At 47.8% G+C, this 16312-nt stretch overlaps 6 protein-coding genes across 6 annotated transcripts; 3 read left to right on the forward strand and 3 right to left on the reverse strand.

The window, feature by feature from the left end:
* The first annotated feature begins 436 nt into the window (after positions 1-436).
* On the forward strand, positions 437-3198 carry EURHEDRAFT_410097 (glycoside hydrolase family 55 protein). Its single transcript, XM_040781282.1, has 4 exons — positions 437-774; positions 825-1283; positions 1335-2514; positions 2564-3198. The coding sequence occupies exons 1-4, from the start codon at positions 540-542 to the stop codon at positions 3036-3038; spliced, it is 2349 nt and encodes a 782-aa protein (XP_040640745.1). The 5' UTR covers positions 437-539; the 3' UTR covers positions 3039-3198.
* A 489-nt stretch (positions 3199-3687) lies between these two features.
* Positions 3688-4431, forward strand: EURHEDRAFT_410098 (SCP2 sterol-binding domain-containing protein). The gene is made up of 3 exons (XM_040781283.1): positions 3688-3782; positions 3839-4048; positions 4107-4431. Exons 1-3 carry the CDS (start codon positions 3767-3769, stop codon positions 4268-4270), a joined length of 390 nt encoding a protein of 129 aa, XP_040640746.1. The 5' UTR covers positions 3688-3766; the 3' UTR covers positions 4271-4431.
* Positions 4121-6243, reverse strand: EURHEDRAFT_551079 (uncharacterized protein; the record flags this gene model as incomplete). The annotated part of the gene is made up of 5 exons (XM_040787527.1): positions 4121-4691; positions 4832-4963; positions 5106-5523; positions 5694-5831; positions 6168-6243. The coding sequence occupies 5 exons, from the start codon at positions 6241-6243 to the stop codon at positions 4406-4408; spliced, it is 1050 nt and encodes a 349-aa protein (XP_040640747.1). The 3' UTR covers positions 4121-4405.
* Positions 6244-7751: 1508 nt separating this feature from the next.
* On the reverse strand, positions 7752-8240 carry EURHEDRAFT_400832 (uncharacterized protein; the record flags this gene model as incomplete). Its single annotated transcript, XM_040780039.1, has 1 exon — positions 7752-8240. The coding sequence occupies one exon, from the start codon at positions 8238-8240 to the stop codon at positions 7752-7754; it is 489 nt and encodes a 162-aa protein (XP_040640748.1).
* Positions 8241-11086: 2846 nt separating this feature from the next.
* On the reverse strand, positions 11087-12813 carry EURHEDRAFT_513672 (MFS general substrate transporter; the record flags this gene model as incomplete). Its single annotated transcript, XM_040786193.1, has 4 exons — positions 11087-12165; positions 12230-12378; positions 12437-12550; positions 12608-12813. The coding sequence occupies 4 exons, from the start codon at positions 12811-12813 to the stop codon at positions 11087-11089; spliced, it is 1548 nt and encodes a 515-aa protein (XP_040640749.1).
* Positions 12814-15393: 2580 nt separating this feature from the next.
* EURHEDRAFT_375667 (uncharacterized protein) lies at positions 15394-15957 on the forward strand (the record flags this gene model as incomplete). Its single annotated transcript, XM_040778768.1, has 2 exons — positions 15394-15685; positions 15740-15957. 2 exons carry the CDS (start codon positions 15394-15396, stop codon positions 15955-15957), a joined length of 510 nt encoding a protein of 169 aa, XP_040640750.1.
* Positions 15958-16312: the final 355 nt, after the last annotated feature.

Below are 16312 nucleotides of genomic sequence, written 5' to 3' on the forward strand. Positions count from 1 at the left end.
TGGCCATGTTTCTCTCAGAATCGGGGACTTATATCTCCAGGTTTTCTAATCCCTGGCAGCGATCAACTATGCCGATTCTAGCCACAAGTCGATGACATCTTCAGGACAATTTGGTGGTTACCAAACGACGTCAGTGCCTAGGATGTCTACTGGGAATCCGAGGCGGACTGCCGGATGTCAATGTGCCTCCAAGATTCTCATGCAGGTGCGCGGCAATGCCTCGTTTTCTATTGGATCTTCATGCCTCGTCATGCCTGGAGGTTCAATTGATGGGAACACTGCTGCCGGAGAAAACAGTCTCAGTTGTGACTGGAGATCCTTTGACGCGTCTCGGTTCATATGTTATTTCTGTATGCTTTGTCTGAGTGACGGAAATAAAAAAAAAAAAAAAAAAAAAAAAAAAAAAAAAAAAAAAAAAAAAAAAAAAAAAAAAAAAAAAAAAGAGAAAGTAGATATAAGAAGCCAAAATTCTCCAGGAAAATGGCTTGCTTCAATACCTCAAGTCTGCGGACGCGTTCCCTATTGAATATATTGACAAGATGCGCGGTACCTTTTTTGCTACGACCTGGTTGCTGCTTACTGGCCTCAGTACGCAGTTACCTCAGAAGCCTCCAGAAACTCTTATCGCCCAAGCCCTAGAGACAAACTCAGTCGCAGCTCCTAGTGACGCATCGTATTGGCAGGCAGATATCAAACACCAAGGGATCGCGGCATTTAACCAAGACCCGTCGGGATATAGAGTGTTTCGCAATGTCAAAGACTACGGAGCCAAAGGCATGTCTTGCTTTCATGTACTCATGAAGAAGCATAGCTGACTGAAACAGGTGATGGCCAAAGCGATGATACCGAAGCAATCAATCGAGCTATCAGTGATGGCAACCGTGCTTCCCCAGAAAGCCGTCGAACATCTACCACCACTCCTGCAATTGTGTATTTTCCAGAAGGCACCTATGTCGTTTCCAGGTCGATTGTTGATTACTACTTCACTCAACTCGTTGGAAACCCGAATGCACGTCCTGTTATCAAGGCAACTTCCACGTTTGAGGGACTTGGTGTGATCGATGGTGATGTGTACCAGGACGACGGGAACCAAGGCTGGACGTCTACCAATGTGTTCTTCCGGCAGATCCGCAACTTTGTTTTGGATTTAACTGATATCTCTCCGGATAAAGGAGCGACGGGAATTCATTGGCCAACTGGGCAGGCGAGCAGTCTTTACAATATTAAGATTGTGATGAGCTCCGCACCAGGCTCACAACACCAAGGACTTTTCATTGAGAATGGTACGTCACCTTCGTACAATGAAGATAACCGTATAAAGCTAACTCTGCCAGGTTCTGGAACTGTATTGGACGATATTGAAATCATCGGAGGCCTCTACGGAGCAAACATCGGAAGCCAACAGTACACAACCCGCAACCTGCGAATCTCCGACTCTGCCACGTGCATCTCCCAGATCTGGAATTGGGGCTGGACATACCAGGGTGTTGAGCTGAACAACTGTGGCACGGCAATCTCCATGGTCAATGGTGGACCTGGCTCCCAGACCGTGGGCTCTGTCACTGTCATCGACAGCGACATCAAGAACTCCCATGTGTTTGTGGATACTGCCTGGCAAGAGTCACCCTGGAGCAACGGTAGCTTGATTCTAGAAAATGTCTCTCTCGAAAACACCCCAGTTGCAGTCCAAGCCTCGAACAAGACCGTTCTAGAGGGTGGATCTAAGACAATCACTGCCTGGGGTCAGGGCCACAGCTACAAGCCATCCGGACCAAATAACTTCCAAAGTGCTATGACGCCTGGTGATCGGCCTCGCGGTCTCCTTGCCAAGGATTCGAACCGGTACTATACCAAGTCCAAGCCGCAGTACGAGAAACTCCCAGTATCATCCTTTGTGAGCGTGCGAGAGGGTGGTGCAAAGGGAGATGGCTCGACGGATGATACCAGAGCACTGCAATCCATTATTGACAACGCACAACGCGAGAACAAAATCGTGTTCTTCGACCAGGGCGTATACAAAGTCACCAACACCCTCCACTTACCACCAGGCACCCGCATTGTCGGCGAGGCCCTGCCCGTAATTATGGCAAGTGGTGGCCCATGGACTGACATCAACAAGCCCGTCCCTGTCATCCAGATCGGGCAACCAGGAGACACAGGCTTCTTTGAATGGTCCGATATGATCGTCAGCACGCAAGGGTCTACTCCCGGCGCCACTCTGATTGAATGGAATATTGATGCAGAGCTAGGCTCAGGCATGTGGGAAGTGCACACGCGCATTGGAGGATTTGCCGGATCTCAGCTGCAGGTGCCGGATTGTCCAACTATATCGCAGGTATCGACTAAGTGTCAGGCTGCATATATGTCGATGCATATCACAAAGTCTGCGAGGAATGTATACCTGGAGAATAACTGGTTCTGGACGGCGGATCATGACCTCGATGACCCGCATGACACGCGGGTTTCCGTGTACACAGGACGTGGCCTGTTAGTCGAGGGCAAGAATGTCTGGCTGTATGTCTCCCAACCCTCCATATCATATTCTAAATACTAACGAGCATAGATACGGAACCTCCTCAGAGCACCATTCCCTCTACCAATACCAACTAGCAAACACCGACTCCATCTTCGTCGGCTTCATTCAAACCGAATCCCCCTACTACCAACCAAACCCTGACGCTCGCCACAGCCCCTATAAGCCCAACCCTACCCTCAACGACCCAGACTTCACCCGCTGCCTCGCCGGAAACTGTAACTCTTTGGGCCTGCGCCTGCTTAACACGCGTGATACGGTAATTTACGGTGCTGGATTGTACAGTTTCTTCAATAACTACGATACCACGTGCTCTGCGAATGATAATAACCAGGTTTGTCAGAGCGAGGTGTTTAGTATTGAGGGAGAGACGAGTGGGTTGGTGGTTTACACGTTGAGTACGATTGGGACGGAGTGGATGGTTGTTAGGGATGGGGAGGGGGTTGTTAGGGCGGAGGATAATCGAGCGACGTTTGCGGATACGGTTGCTTGGTTTAAGCTGTGAGGTTGTTGTTTGAGAGTGAAGTTAGTTTGTATCTCAAGGACTTAAGTTAGTAGCAATGTCAGACTGTCTCAATTCGAAAGGAAAACTACCCCAGATCATCACGTGTCAACATGTGAGCGACACGCGACATCAGAGTACCCCGGACAATCGACCACCCAGGATAATCATAACCCCATCATATGAAAGGCCGCCGGATATCATACAGACCCCGAGCATAGCAAAGCGCACAAACCACGATGATCCTGGAGGAGAGGGGACTCTGGACTGTGGAGCGCGAATTGAATACCCAAATGGGATAAACGAGCGAGTGCCGGGCCTGCAGAGCCGCGGACGGGCGTTTAATGGGAAATATATGGAGCTGCAGATCGAGTTCTCGCAATTTCGATGTTGTTTGTTGGGGGGCGTTAACTGTTAGCTGTTTGTTTTCCGACGTACTCGGAGTAACCTGTATTATCCAGCTGGGAGTTTAGCATTCTTTGAATCAAATAAATCGGCGATTCTATATTCTAAAGAAGCGATCAAACCAATTCCACTGTGTAGAGCGCAGTTGTCCGGAGAATTCTGAACGATGAGATCACAAGTCCGACTCGGCATGTGAACCGCGCCCCCCGTGCCGAGGCCCAACGGACAAGTTTCGTGTCCATATATAACCCAGCTCAGCTCCTACCACCATCTCACTCTCATCTATCCAACTATTACCAAACAACTCACCATAAAGAACCGCCATCATGACTCTCAAGAACGGTGCGCTCTCTCCCTCTCCATTTCCACACGCGATCACTAACAAACAACCGCAACAGACGCATTCCCCTCCTCCGCCGCCTTCGACGTAATCAACGCGACCCTCCAAGCCGACGAAAACGAGCGCAAGGACGCCATCTCCAAGGCCAAGGCAGTCGTCGCGTTCAACATCAAGAACGCCGAAGGAAAGGAGGAGGCTTGGCACCTCGATCTCAAGGAGAAGGGTGTTGTCGCTAAGGGGGCTGCTCCGGCTGGGGGGAAAGCTGATGGTACACCCCTCGAATAAATATACGGGCCTATGTGGTAAATGGTACTGATGATAGATAGTCACGCTGAACCTCTCCGACAAAGACTTCCAGGACCTGGTCACCGGCAAGGCGAACGCGCAGCGATTGTTTATGGGCGGCAAGCTGAAGATTCGCGGGAATATCATGAAGGCGACCAAGATGGAGCCTGTGCTCAAAAAGGCGCAGGGCAAGGCCAAGCTCTAAGCTATAGATACCCTATTTTATATTTATCGCGTTTTCGTTACTATACGTTTTTTCTTTGTTGATCGGGTGTAATTTGATTGATTGTTGACTGGATACTATGTATACTCCGTTGAGATATCTAAATATATGAATTGATCACCACGAAGGCTTCGCAGCCGCATAGCTTCCCTTCACACTAGCACCGGTACACTTCTCAGGAACCTTAAGTGCCGCAGAGGATCCCCAAGACGGCGGCACAGACCCATCGCGTCTCGCAAAAGCAGTCAAAAACGCCGCGTTCGACCAAGTCAGATCTGGAGCAGAAACCTGGACCCCTGTGTCGCGGTCATACTCCTCCGACAGGCCTCCATCAGCAGGAGTGCACTCCTGCACCGCGGAAATGAAACCATCTGCGTAGCTACGTATCGCGTTTGGCGATCTTCTGATACGTCGGGATTACGCTGGGGTACACGCCTGGCTTGATACCAGGGAGGAGGTCTGTGAAGAAGAGTTGCCAGGTACCTGTTCTTGTTAGCTAGCAATCCCAGCTGGAAAAGATGCTAACATACCAGGGATTCCCACCCATGAAAAACATCCTCCGGATATCTTCCCACAGCAGCAGCCTTCCCAGCAATCCTACCCTGGTTAGCACCATAGATAGACAGGAAACTATCAATGAGAACCTTGTGGTTGGACAGCGCGCGCAGAGCACGGCTGGAACGTAACATCGTCGCATCTTGCAGCCGGATCAAACGTGTTAATAGCCGTGAGCACAGAGTTGATATCAACACCACTCCGACCCTTGGGATCATTCACGGTAGGATAGTTCGACACCACGGCAGTTCCGTTCTAATACCCCTGCAGATGGCACAGGAGCTCTGGGGCAACAGAACAGCCCTCGCATGTCTGTCCTAATGCCTCCGCGAAGTTCTGTCTCTCGACGAGCGCCTTGTGCTGCACGGCGGTAGTAAAGAACGAAGTCCCATTGACTTCGTCCCACAGATCGAATCCAGCCTGATTCCAGTACTGCCCGCCATATGCGAGGTCATTTTGCAGAACAGGCCAGACGTTCTGCGCAGCCTTGACGTGCTGACCCTGCGAGAGCAAGTAATTTCCGTACGCAACGAGAGCAGACGCACGCACGGCGGGCCCTTCGCGCTGGGGACGGCCCCAGGGATTGGTATACGCTGTTAGGTTGATGTTAAACTTTGGCTCGGCGAGCCCCAAACTGTCGGAGAGGGGGCTAGAGGCGTTTGTGGTGGTTTGAATCTTGGCTTGCGATGTGATGTATTGCTGGATGAGTGGCTCAAGGGAGGTATTTCCGGTGAGGATATCGTGGATTAGGGATTGCATTGTGAGCCCGGAGTCGCGAGTTCAGGTGTAGATGTCTGGCATAAATTAGCTTCTGTTCTCGTTGAACGCAAATGTAAGTGTGATAATGTACAAGGAGGATTCGTCTCGGAGTTTCGGGCAACTGGAATACCAGGAGCAGCTCCATGGGACAAGTTGCCCTTGGGACCAAAGTTGCTCAGTATACCCTGAAGGACAATGGGCCTCTCGGATTGGAAAGGGGTTGCTTGGGCTGATGGTGTGGGCCTTCATGGGTTTTGTTTGAGTTGTGAGATTACTGTGTAGATGCTGGTCGCTCTTTGTTTAGCTCTACTTGGTTGAATTGGCCCATCCTTTCCTACTTTCATAGATAGTTGGCTTCTGGAAACCGGTGATCTGCCGCAATAACGACTTTAGCCCTTGAAAATAGACCGGGATGTCCGAAGGACATACATAGGACAGACATCACACCATGACTTCTGACGATGCAGAACGATCCTTTGGCTCAGTACCCGTGAGCCAAGACCCTCATTAGAAAATGATGCACCTAGTCATCGTACATAATTCCTATCAAATGGACCTAGCGTACGGATGCCATAAAGTGACAGTAATTCCATATTTTTGGCGGTGAGATCCTTGCTTGTTCTCCAACACAAGCGGCTCATTTTGCTATGCTTGACTTGGATAGTTCTGTTTCGGCCATATCACCGATATATGCGTAAATGTAAGGCTGATATATGGAACGTTTGAGGGTGAAGTGAGCCGTCCATCATATTGGACCCTTAGCGGGAATTAGGGAACAGAGGATAGTGTGACAGTGTAGGTGTAATACTATTTAGAACACTCGAGGGACGTTTAAATGGACTTATATTCCAAAGCAGTAACTATCATTTTCTTGTCTATGCGACAAAAATGGTAAAGACCGAACAATATACAAGCACAGAACGGACATACAGTATTACCTATCAAAGCCCCAAATGGCTAAGAACAAGCATAAATTTGACCAGCAGAGTACATCGCTTGTACTTAAATTGATGTCAGTGTAGGTAAGATATTCTTTTCGTTGAAGTTTTGTTTTGTCGTAATGACAAGCCGATATATTGGGAATACGGGACTGAGTGAACCAGCCAAGGTGCTCTCATTGGAAGATATAGCGAATCTACCGCTGTAACAAATAATCATGAATGTGTGAAGCAATGCTATTCTGATTGCTGTCGCCAGGTAATTGTCTTTGCCGAGCAAGCGGAACAAGTCAAGCGTAGTTAAGAGACAATGGAAATATGGAGGAGGAAGGAGAAGAAGAACCCAATAATATAGATAGGTTTCCTATCCGCTACGGTAATCATTTACTAGTAAGGATGGTAAAAGAATAGAAGTGCTCACATGTATATACTTTCTGCGAGTCCAGCAACGACACGGAAACTTATGAAAGAATTTCATAATCCTTAAAGCCAACCCTTTTCTATATCTTAAGATACTTCCGTAGAACCTTAGAAGAAAACACTCTTCTCCAACCAGTCGGACAAGCCGGCCGTGTTGATGAAAAGAACTTCGCGTCTATTGGGAGTTGTGTAAGCCCAATAACACTTCATGGAAGGACCTGTGCAAGCACAAAGGCCCTTCCACAGAATCGAGATACTAGATTAATGTCGCGTTCCGTAAAACGGGATTCAGCGATTAAACCGAAAAGAACAGTGTTGCCTCACTTGATTTAAGCAAAACGGTAAAGAGTGCTGGAGAAGAAAAGGGAATAATGACCGGGCGAGGGAAGGTATTTATACTGTTGGTAGATGAAGCTAGTTTTAAGCGAGGGAGTTTTTGACTCATTGACAAAGGCAGACAGAGCTCTCATATAATAACGCCAATTTTTGCGGTATGAGACGTGTGTCTTCGCTTTCTGGCAACAATATGATCAACATTATGCCATCCTCGGAAATAGTATGTCTTCTAGACCAGAATGCAACCGGTCGAGCACTAGTCCTTTTGTGTTATCAATTATAAAGGACACAGCAAAATGGCGAAAATCATAATTCGTGCCATTACCGGTAGCTTCGAGGGCCAGGGCCATACCAGGAGTTACATTTTCCAGGCCCTCCATCTTTTGCCGGGACTCGTCCGAACTGGCATTAATGTGAGTAACCTGGGCTTTCTGTGCTTTAACCTGTTGATTGCACTAAAACCTCTCGTCATTGGAGAGGAGAAGGTTGGCATAGGGCGTGCGATAATCCATGGGAGCCATCGGCGCTAGTGCAAGCGCTGGATTAGTGGGAGGTGGCATGGGCTTTTGAGGACTGAAGGAAGTTCCCTTTGGGGAAGCGCGAGAGCTCTTTCGCTGGTTATTTCTGTGTGCCATTTTTGTTGCTTGTTCTGTAAACAAGGGGGTGGAAGACGGAAGATGGGAAATGGGAGAAGTCCAGAGAGAAGCAGGTATTGATACGGTCACGTTAGGCTGCAGATTCAACAAGGTAGCAATATGGTAGCGAGAGCCTGTCGGTCCTCGAAAGCGGCAATTCCTCCCATAGGCAAAATTTTTGCGAGGATTGGTCGCTATTAACTCTCGAGTGGATGTCGTTTGAGCAGGCACTCCAATGTGTCTTGGGCGATATTTCGAGGTAGAGCCCATAATTTGAGACAAAGAAGGGTTCGAAAGTTGAGATGGCATGTTCGTCCAGCCAAATGTCGTCACAATTGACCTTTTCGAGCTCCCGGGGTGGCTTTCGACCTCTGGTCAGTCTGGTCGGTTGACGACGTAGTAGCAGGATAGACAATACGCCCGCCATGAGGTCTCCCGAATTCAGAAAGACCCTCGTCCTGGCGCTGTTATCCAATGGACTCAAGCTCACACCAGAATAAGTGCTGCTCATATTCATTTAGATCGGCTATTTACGCTCTCCTTGAGCCGCAAATATAGGGTTATTACCCAGGGGAACCTCCGGAGTCGAAGCAAGCTGAGCTTTGAGTTGGCTGAGATCAAGGATTGAATTGGCTCGCAGGCAATCGTCATGCTAATGGCACCATTAGCCTCGACACTGGCTGGGAAAATACAGGATAGCCTTGGCCACCCGCAAATTGGCTGATTGCGTTATACAATCATCTCGCAAACTTAGAGTATGCCTCTGCCATATTGCTATACATTTCCTTTCCGGCAAAGCTCCTGAGCGCCAAAAATTCACCAATAGGCGCAGACGCCGGTCCTCCCCTCTCATAGGAAGCGCAATTCCCGGGCATATGTATCGCCAATAGCGATTTTCACATCGAGTGGCTCGGTGTGAGAGCATTTGAACAAGACATCCTAGTCTCTAGCAACGGCGCTATGGTTGCGGGGGATAGGGTTAGACTCGTAGAGGTTAAATGGCATAGCCAAGAATAAATCTAGCTGTTCATAACTTGCATACGTCCGCCTCCGACCTAAATCCTCATCCCACACCTAAGGACTGCTTGTTCACCTGATTCATTAAACAGCCAGCGAAGCATTATGAGAGGCGTGATATAGGAATCGCGGTTGGATAGAACATCAGCTTATAAATGCATCATCTGACATCACTTGTTTTGACTGAAATGCTCATATATGTCATCTAGGGTTAGCGAGTCCAAAAAAAAAAAAAAGGAATGCAAGCCGCTAGAATACAAACTCGTACAATTTATTATAATCATAAGAACCACAACTCAAAACAACATGTACATCCGCATCCCAATCTCGCCTCCAAGCATTAGCACTATACACTCCATTCCCAGACACGCGGTGAGACCATCATCTTAAGAACCCTCCCCAGCACAGACGTTATTCCACTCGCTCTCTCCCCGAAGAAAAGATTTCCATCTCCATCGACTGTTCCTTCCGGTCGACCGGTATCACCGCCCTTGAAGATATTATGACAGGACCGAGTTGGAATAGGAACGGAGAATTCTCGGATTCAGACTACGGGAGATGATATCCGAAAATTGCCTTTTCGTTCGTCTAGGCGAGCTTTCCGGAAATTAAAAGGACGATCACTCGGTTCTCATCTGGATCTCGGTCATTTCTGTTCCGAAAGTAGCGGTGTTGATTGATAATGTATTTTCGAGAACGTTATAGTACCTGTGCGCAAAGCCTACTGCCCCGTAGAGAAGTATCCCTAACTGGGAGAGAATCGGAAGCGTGCGATGTGACCTGGTTTGGGCAACCGGTACTTAATATCATCCTCGTCGGGTCTGTAAAGGCATGATAAGAGACGGTGATAACTAGCGAGGAATTCTGGCTGTTCAAATAAGCTCCTTTTTCAGTCGGAAATGAATTTGCTGGGGTTAATACCATCGCCTGACCGTCCTGGTCGAACACTTCCCAGGTAATACCCAGGTCAGGATCCTGAGCAAGCGCTCTAACAATATAATCCGCAACACAATCCAAATCCCCGTTTTGCTCAATCTGATCAACCAGTCCCCCTGGAACCAAAATGCGTCACCAAACGCAGTCTTACAAGATCCCAAAACTCATCCTGCGAAATACTCAGATAATGAAGACACTCCAACGCCCCTTCACCTCCATTTAACTGAATTTGAAGCTCCTTAGCAAACCCCCGAAACCCATCCCTTGGAGGCCCATCCCTTCCAATCTGCTCCGGCTTCGCAACATTACAACACATCCAGTAAATCATGGAACATCTCGTCTCCCTTTTCATCAAATATAGTCTTTGCGAACTCCCTCTAATCCTCACCTAATATGCCAAAGAAGTCAAATGCTCGATACTCAGCTTGTTTCCTCGCGTACTCCGCGTCAAGTGGCAAGGTCTTGCTGTCGCGTGTTGTGGCTAGGCTTCGGAAGATGAAACGGCGGGTATTAGCTGGTGCTCTGGATCAATTGTCAGGACCTTCTTCGAAGGTAGGTTCATAGCGTTCAGAGTCGATCTAAAGGAGTGCTCTGAGGAGGTCATAGAATGCCAAGGATTCAGGCATAGGATTATAAAATGATACCTGAGATACAGAAGGCTGCGATAGATCAGAGCTCCTGCTTTTTTCAGGAATGGTAATAGGAGTCCTGTGTTCTGGAGGAATGAGATGAAGGCAGATTGAGTATTTTTGTTCCATTTTCGGTTTTGCAATGGGAGCTTTGGCTCGCTCCTAAAAAGGTCGTAACCATTATTTTCCAAGTGAGGGCGTTGAGGATAGTATTGGGAGTTAGGTGGCCTTTTTTGAACAGCGCTGCGATGCTCGAGATTTGCTTCGGTTTCGTTATGGCTTAAGAGGGGGTCGTTAAGATGTAGGATAGACAGAATATAGAGAAGGGATGGTGAAATTTTGAAGAAAAGAATCCAGATTCAGGGATGATGTTCAATTTAGGTCGATTTCGGTCGTGAGGTTCTGTTTGAGATTGAGGTTGACAGCAGTCTGTTTTGAGGACAGTCCTGGAAGACATGAGAACAGTATTATAGAAAGGTATCGTTCATCATTCATCATCTATCTATCCAAATATGGACCGGTATCATTTAAATCGCCAATAGACCAGACAAAACAAAAACAAGACAAGTGTTTTTACAGCATAAACCTGAACCCCCTCTGCAACTGCCTCGCCTGCTCAAGTCCAATGTTATTCATCTGCGCCGTCTTCTCCAACTTCCGCTGGTCCCTGCCCGACAGCTCAACCTCCATATCCTCCATTCTTGCAAGTTGTCTGTTCTGATGACGCGTGTACTGGTCGAGGCCGATGGCCATAATCCCCCCAAGAACCTGCAGCGCGATGCAAATACCCATCGCAGGCTTATATTCGGGCTCATCCTGCTGACGGTACGTGTAGGGGGTCCAGATACTGGCGGAGTTACCGATGGCATTGATGAAACCGTATGCAGCGGCACGTTTAGCAGGCGGACGGGGGATGGCGTTAGCGATCCAGGAGAAGAAAGTTCCGAATTGGGTGAAAACGAAGATCATGAGGAAGAAAGACGCGTAGCGGGAGCCGAAGGATTCCGTTTCCATGTAGAGAACATAGCCCACGACGGTTATGGGGATGGGATAAACGAAGAACCAGAAACGGTTGTTGAAGCGGTCGGAAAAGTGGGAGTGGGCCATGGAATAGAAGACCATGAAGATGTATGGCGGCGCAACCAGCAAGAGCGAAATCATCTGGTCGTAGCCGAGTTGTTCCGTGAGACTGGGGAAGTAATTCTGGAAACCACTTGCACCGACGATGCAGTGGAAGGCGATGGCCAAGATGTAGGTTTTGATGTCGCACATAGCTTGCTTGAGACCCTGGATTTGGCCCTTGCTACCGCTTTCGTCGACATCGACTTCGGCCGCGTCCACTGCTAACCGGCGGGAGGCGACACTTCTCATCTCCTCAGAGAGCATCTTCCAGTTCTCGGGGAAGTCGGGCAGGACCACGCAGATGACAAGGCCAATGGCAACGGTGATCGCGCCTTCGATGATATAGAGCCATTGCCATGCTGTAATACCGCGCTTGCCGTCCATACCATTCAGGATACCCGCTGCGATCAGGTTTCCAAATGCACCGCTCAGCAAGGAACCGGAGTAAAAGATACTCATCCGGAGACCGAGTTCTTTTTTGGTATACCATTTGGAGAGGTAGAAGAGGACACCGGAGAAGAAGGGAGCCTCTGTATAGACAATATTTGTTAGTAAATAGAAAAATAGGTTCTCATGCGGGAGCAGGATACTAACCGACGAAACCCATGATGAAACGGCAGGCGACGATGCCGCCATAGCCCTTGACCTGGCTGGTCAGAGCCGACACGAGACCCCAAGCACAAACGAAGAATCCAAGGTAGAGCGATGGGTGTCCGACGTAATTCAGCAGCAAGTTGGATGGTCTGTTTCGGGATCTGTCAGAGGATGCATTTCCGCATGCAGGCAATCGGGAATACTCACGTCATCATGAGAATGTAACCCACGAATAGAATCGAAAGACCAGTCTGGTATTGCTGGTCATTCAGGTGAAGGTCTTGTTCGAGACCCTGGAGTTTGGCGGCGGCATAATTGTTACTAGAGTCGATTGCTGTTAGTGAGAGCCTGCAACATTCTTATCGGGTAGTGACTTACCGATCGATGTAGTTCATGAGATATACCAGAATAATCAATGGCATGATCAAAATATCGATCCGGCGCACCAGTTTCTTTTCCAAAACCAATTCCTCCGGTGTTAATGCCGCCATTTGGACGGGATCCTTGACGACGTCCTCATGGACAGCCTCTCCCTTCTCGAGGGTGCCATTGTCGGGCTGAATCGGTGACTTATCGTCGGACATGGTGAGAAAATTCTTGACTCGGAGGGGGTAGCAGGACGGATAGAACAGAATATGCATAGTCGGGCCGACCTGGGGGGTTTTTATATCCTGCACATAACCATTGCGCCAGGGTTTTCAACCGGGAAATTCGTAAATCACTCACTCTCTTTCACTCCACCCCCGGCTTGGACCATCTCGGGGGTGGGTCGTTCCCCGCGTCTTATTCCGGTCCACCGCGGGGTGACGGCACAGTTGTATGGGGATTTAATCTGAATATGCTACCATGGAGTACACTATCGACCCGGACCTCACCGTGCCGGGTCACAGCAGGTTCAGTGACATCAGGATCGGGCACTTACCGACCTACACTTGCAGTATTCGGGAATTCCAGACGAATTTTGTGGACGCATAGTCGGCTTGTCTTTCGGAAGGTCCACGAATTGGCAGGGATCTTCATCTGAGCTGGAGAGTTTATTCCGGACCATGCCCGAAGGGGTTTTTCTTTCACACCATGGGAATGTACGACTGTTGGAATGGCAACTGAGTAAGGGCGAATAGCAGATAGGGAGTCAGCGGTGTGTATTGTCTTCGGGATGCAAGCGAACGATTCCGGGTTCATGCGGCCAGCTGCAGTTTCCGGAATATGCTATCCGGATGCATACAAGCGATCGATCTTCCGTGGTTTAGCCGGGGTTACTCGGAAACTTTCGTTTCTGGCTGTTTCTCGTGACAACGCGAGCCGGTATAAGATCGTCACACAGTCCGTTACTCCGTACAGGTATGGACAATTGCGCCAGCCGGATCATTTGATGCCCATTGTACTCCATATTCTGACGGTCTAATTAGGTCATAGCATCTATTGCACTTCTCTATACGAGGTGTAGGAAATTGCGATGGGTCGCATTTGTCAAATTTCTACTTCCGCTGTTGTTGCTAGTCCGAATGAGGAAATGAAATAATATATCGGCCCCGTCGCTCGATTGAGAATCCCGAGGAGAGCTAGACCAAAAGAGCTGCGTGACAGATGTATATGTACTCCCGATGGCTCTAATTGATTCATATAGATTCATATAGGCTGCATGGAAGCATGCCGGAACTCACTTCGGCAGATGTGACGACAAAGCAAGGTCAGTCCACCTGACGCTAGGTTCTTCTTTCTTTATCTGGCATCTCTAATGCTATTCTTTATGGATCATATGAGGCATATTATCAAAGAATACTTACTAATCTGTTATCGGAATGTCCCATCCCGGAACGCAAGTCGAATACGGAATCCACGAGGATTGTGTACAATGCCATATGGTTAATCGTTTCCCGCTGGCAATGTTGGATTGGTTGATAAATGAAGTGGTGCAATTCGGAAGAAAACAGTGAATAGTAGCACTACGGACGGAGAACATGCCAGTGGATTTCAAAAAGGCCTACAGTATCTGTCTTGGTGGCAGAGCTACTACAATGCTCTACTATGGATATCAGCAGATCCGGGACGCAGGTCTATGTCGGAAAAACCAACACTGATGATGAGCTCGAGAATGAGCTTGGTGTCTGTTTGCTACTTCTTCAAAGATATAGAAAAACTGAATAGCATTGCTTTCGCGCTATGCGCCCTACTTTATCGGGGTTGGCATTGCACCAGTTAGTGCATAAGAACTGCACAGGTGATTGGATGGAGAGAACTAATTGAAGGAAGAAGGTGTGCGCATTCTTCATACGGATGCTACATATAGCCTAATTAGGTCATATCCTTTCTAGAGTCTGTTCAGATGCCCTGTTGCCTGACGAAATTATAAAGTCTGTCAGTGTTCTTTCATTTATTTTTAGCAAAGATAAGAGAAACATGCCAAATGGACATCCAAAGACATATGGAACACCTGAGAAGGGTACCTCTTTGCCATCAGATGCTAGTTACGACTCTCGCTCAGCTCTGAAGTTCGATACTACTACCGAAACAGTGACAGCAACTCCAGATACACGAAACCACGCTCGCCTACCTTTCCTATCAGCTTACCTCAACCGTGTTCCGAGAAGGAACGTTATAAGCGGATTGAACACATGACAACCGGATATGAAGAGATTTATGAATCAGCCGGCTCAGTAGAAGAGCTATTTCCTCGCAGTCAGCACAGCGAGGGATATTGATAATAAGTACTCGATATAGATTCCGTGTTGGTGTTAGATACTGGCTAATGATCAATAGTGGTCATCCTAAACACCCAAAATTTATGCTTGATGATTGGAGGAGGGCGCATGCGGGCGATGGAACCTATGAAGACCTTGATACATAACTAAAGCCTTTTAGTGGCATCTGAGAAATAATTTCGTACCTGGTCAGCTACCAAGCTATTTAATAAATCCTAGTGTAGTATAATATTTTTTTACCATATTTCCTGGAAACTAAGCGCCCAAAAAATCATCTACGTGATTGCTATGTTTTTGCTAGTCACTAATAACTGGTATCAAAATAGGGAGCCCAATTAGGTCATATATACCAGTCCTCCTTGCCGCCTGGGAATACAGGCGCTTAAGTGAGTTACGTCTACGTAAAATATCATACTCCTTTATTTCAGCCTCTTGAAAGATAAAGAACAGAACAAGAATGACATGGCAGTCCCCGGAGTAAAAAGCGACCAACCCTTTCTAATCCCCCAAAAGAGGGCCGCCTCAATACCTGATAGTGCCCCGATTCCTAAAAAGCTCAACAATGCTACAAGAACGACCAGAGAGAGATCGAACAATAAGAGAGACGACTCCTCCGAGCCCAAGAATCCGAAATCGACTGAGAATTTGACTGAAGGCGAAGTTTTCAGACACCTTGAAGCGGTTCGAACGGAGATGGCCACGATTAGCTGGTATATGGATCTGCCTGAAAAGCTTAAGATCCCGGAGATTCTTCGTGAGTTTCTTACGTCTCTTGTGCTGTTGCTGAATACATACTGATCTCGAAAAGTGGACTTTAGCATCCTTAATATGCCCGAATGGCCGGATCAGGACACAATTGATAAGTGGTTGGTGCAGAGACATAGGAAGCCGGATGAGGTTAAGAAGAAAAAGTACGATAGAGAGCCGCAGGATAAGAAGGAGGGAAAAGATCAAGAAGCCAGTGACGAGAAAGTGAAGGGCGAACCAACAAAGAACGATTATGAAAATGCTATGCAGGAAGAGTAATTAGGATGCCCCAATTCATGCTTCATAGCTTCATACAATTTTTTATTGATGCTATTTTCTACATCTTTATGTCTTATAGTAGTGAACCTGGGTGTCGTGCGCATACCTCCCCATTGAGTTAGCTTCCCGCCTTCCCTCATATTCACCCTCTTCGCTGCCTTATCAAAATCATTATCACCACCACTCCATGAAAGAATTCAAAAGCCTGGGCTACGAGCAGATGGCAGATGGACAATGATTCTGTGCCGACCCTTAGCAAAATAGAATTACATATACATTGTGTTAGACATCGAACTGATTTATACCTACTTTCAAATCTGGTACTGCTGCAATTTCCAATGTCCAATGTCACTTG

This window comes from Aspergillus ruber (assembly GCF_000600275.1).
Source record: "Aspergillus ruber CBS 135680 unplaced genomic scaffold scaffold00006, whole genome shotgun sequence".
Taxonomy (NCBI): Eukaryota; Fungi; Ascomycota; class Eurotiomycetes; order Eurotiales; family Aspergillaceae; genus Aspergillus; species Aspergillus ruber.

What these genes read in the sequence shown, in the direction of transcription:
- EURHEDRAFT_410097 (XM_040781282.1), top strand. Translation starts at nt 540, where the DNA reads ATGCGCGGTACCTTTTTTGCTACGACCTGGTTGCTGCTTACTGGCCTC. An exon ending in AGGACTTTTCATTGAGAATG is followed by an intron (nt 1,284 to 1,334) that starts GTACGTCACCTT and finishes TAACTCTGCCAG; the next exon opens with GTTCTGGAACTGTATTGGAC. An exon ending in GAGGGCAAGAATGTCTGGCT is followed by an intron (nt 2,515 to 2,563) that starts GTATGTCTCCCA and finishes TAACGAGCATAG; the next exon opens with ATACGGAACCTCCTCAGAGC.
- EURHEDRAFT_410098 (XM_040781283.1), top strand. An exon ending in GGCTGGGGGGAAAGCTGATG is followed by an intron (nt 4,049 to 4,106) that starts GTACACCCCTCG and finishes GATGATAGATAG; the next exon opens with TCACGCTGAACCTCTCCGAC.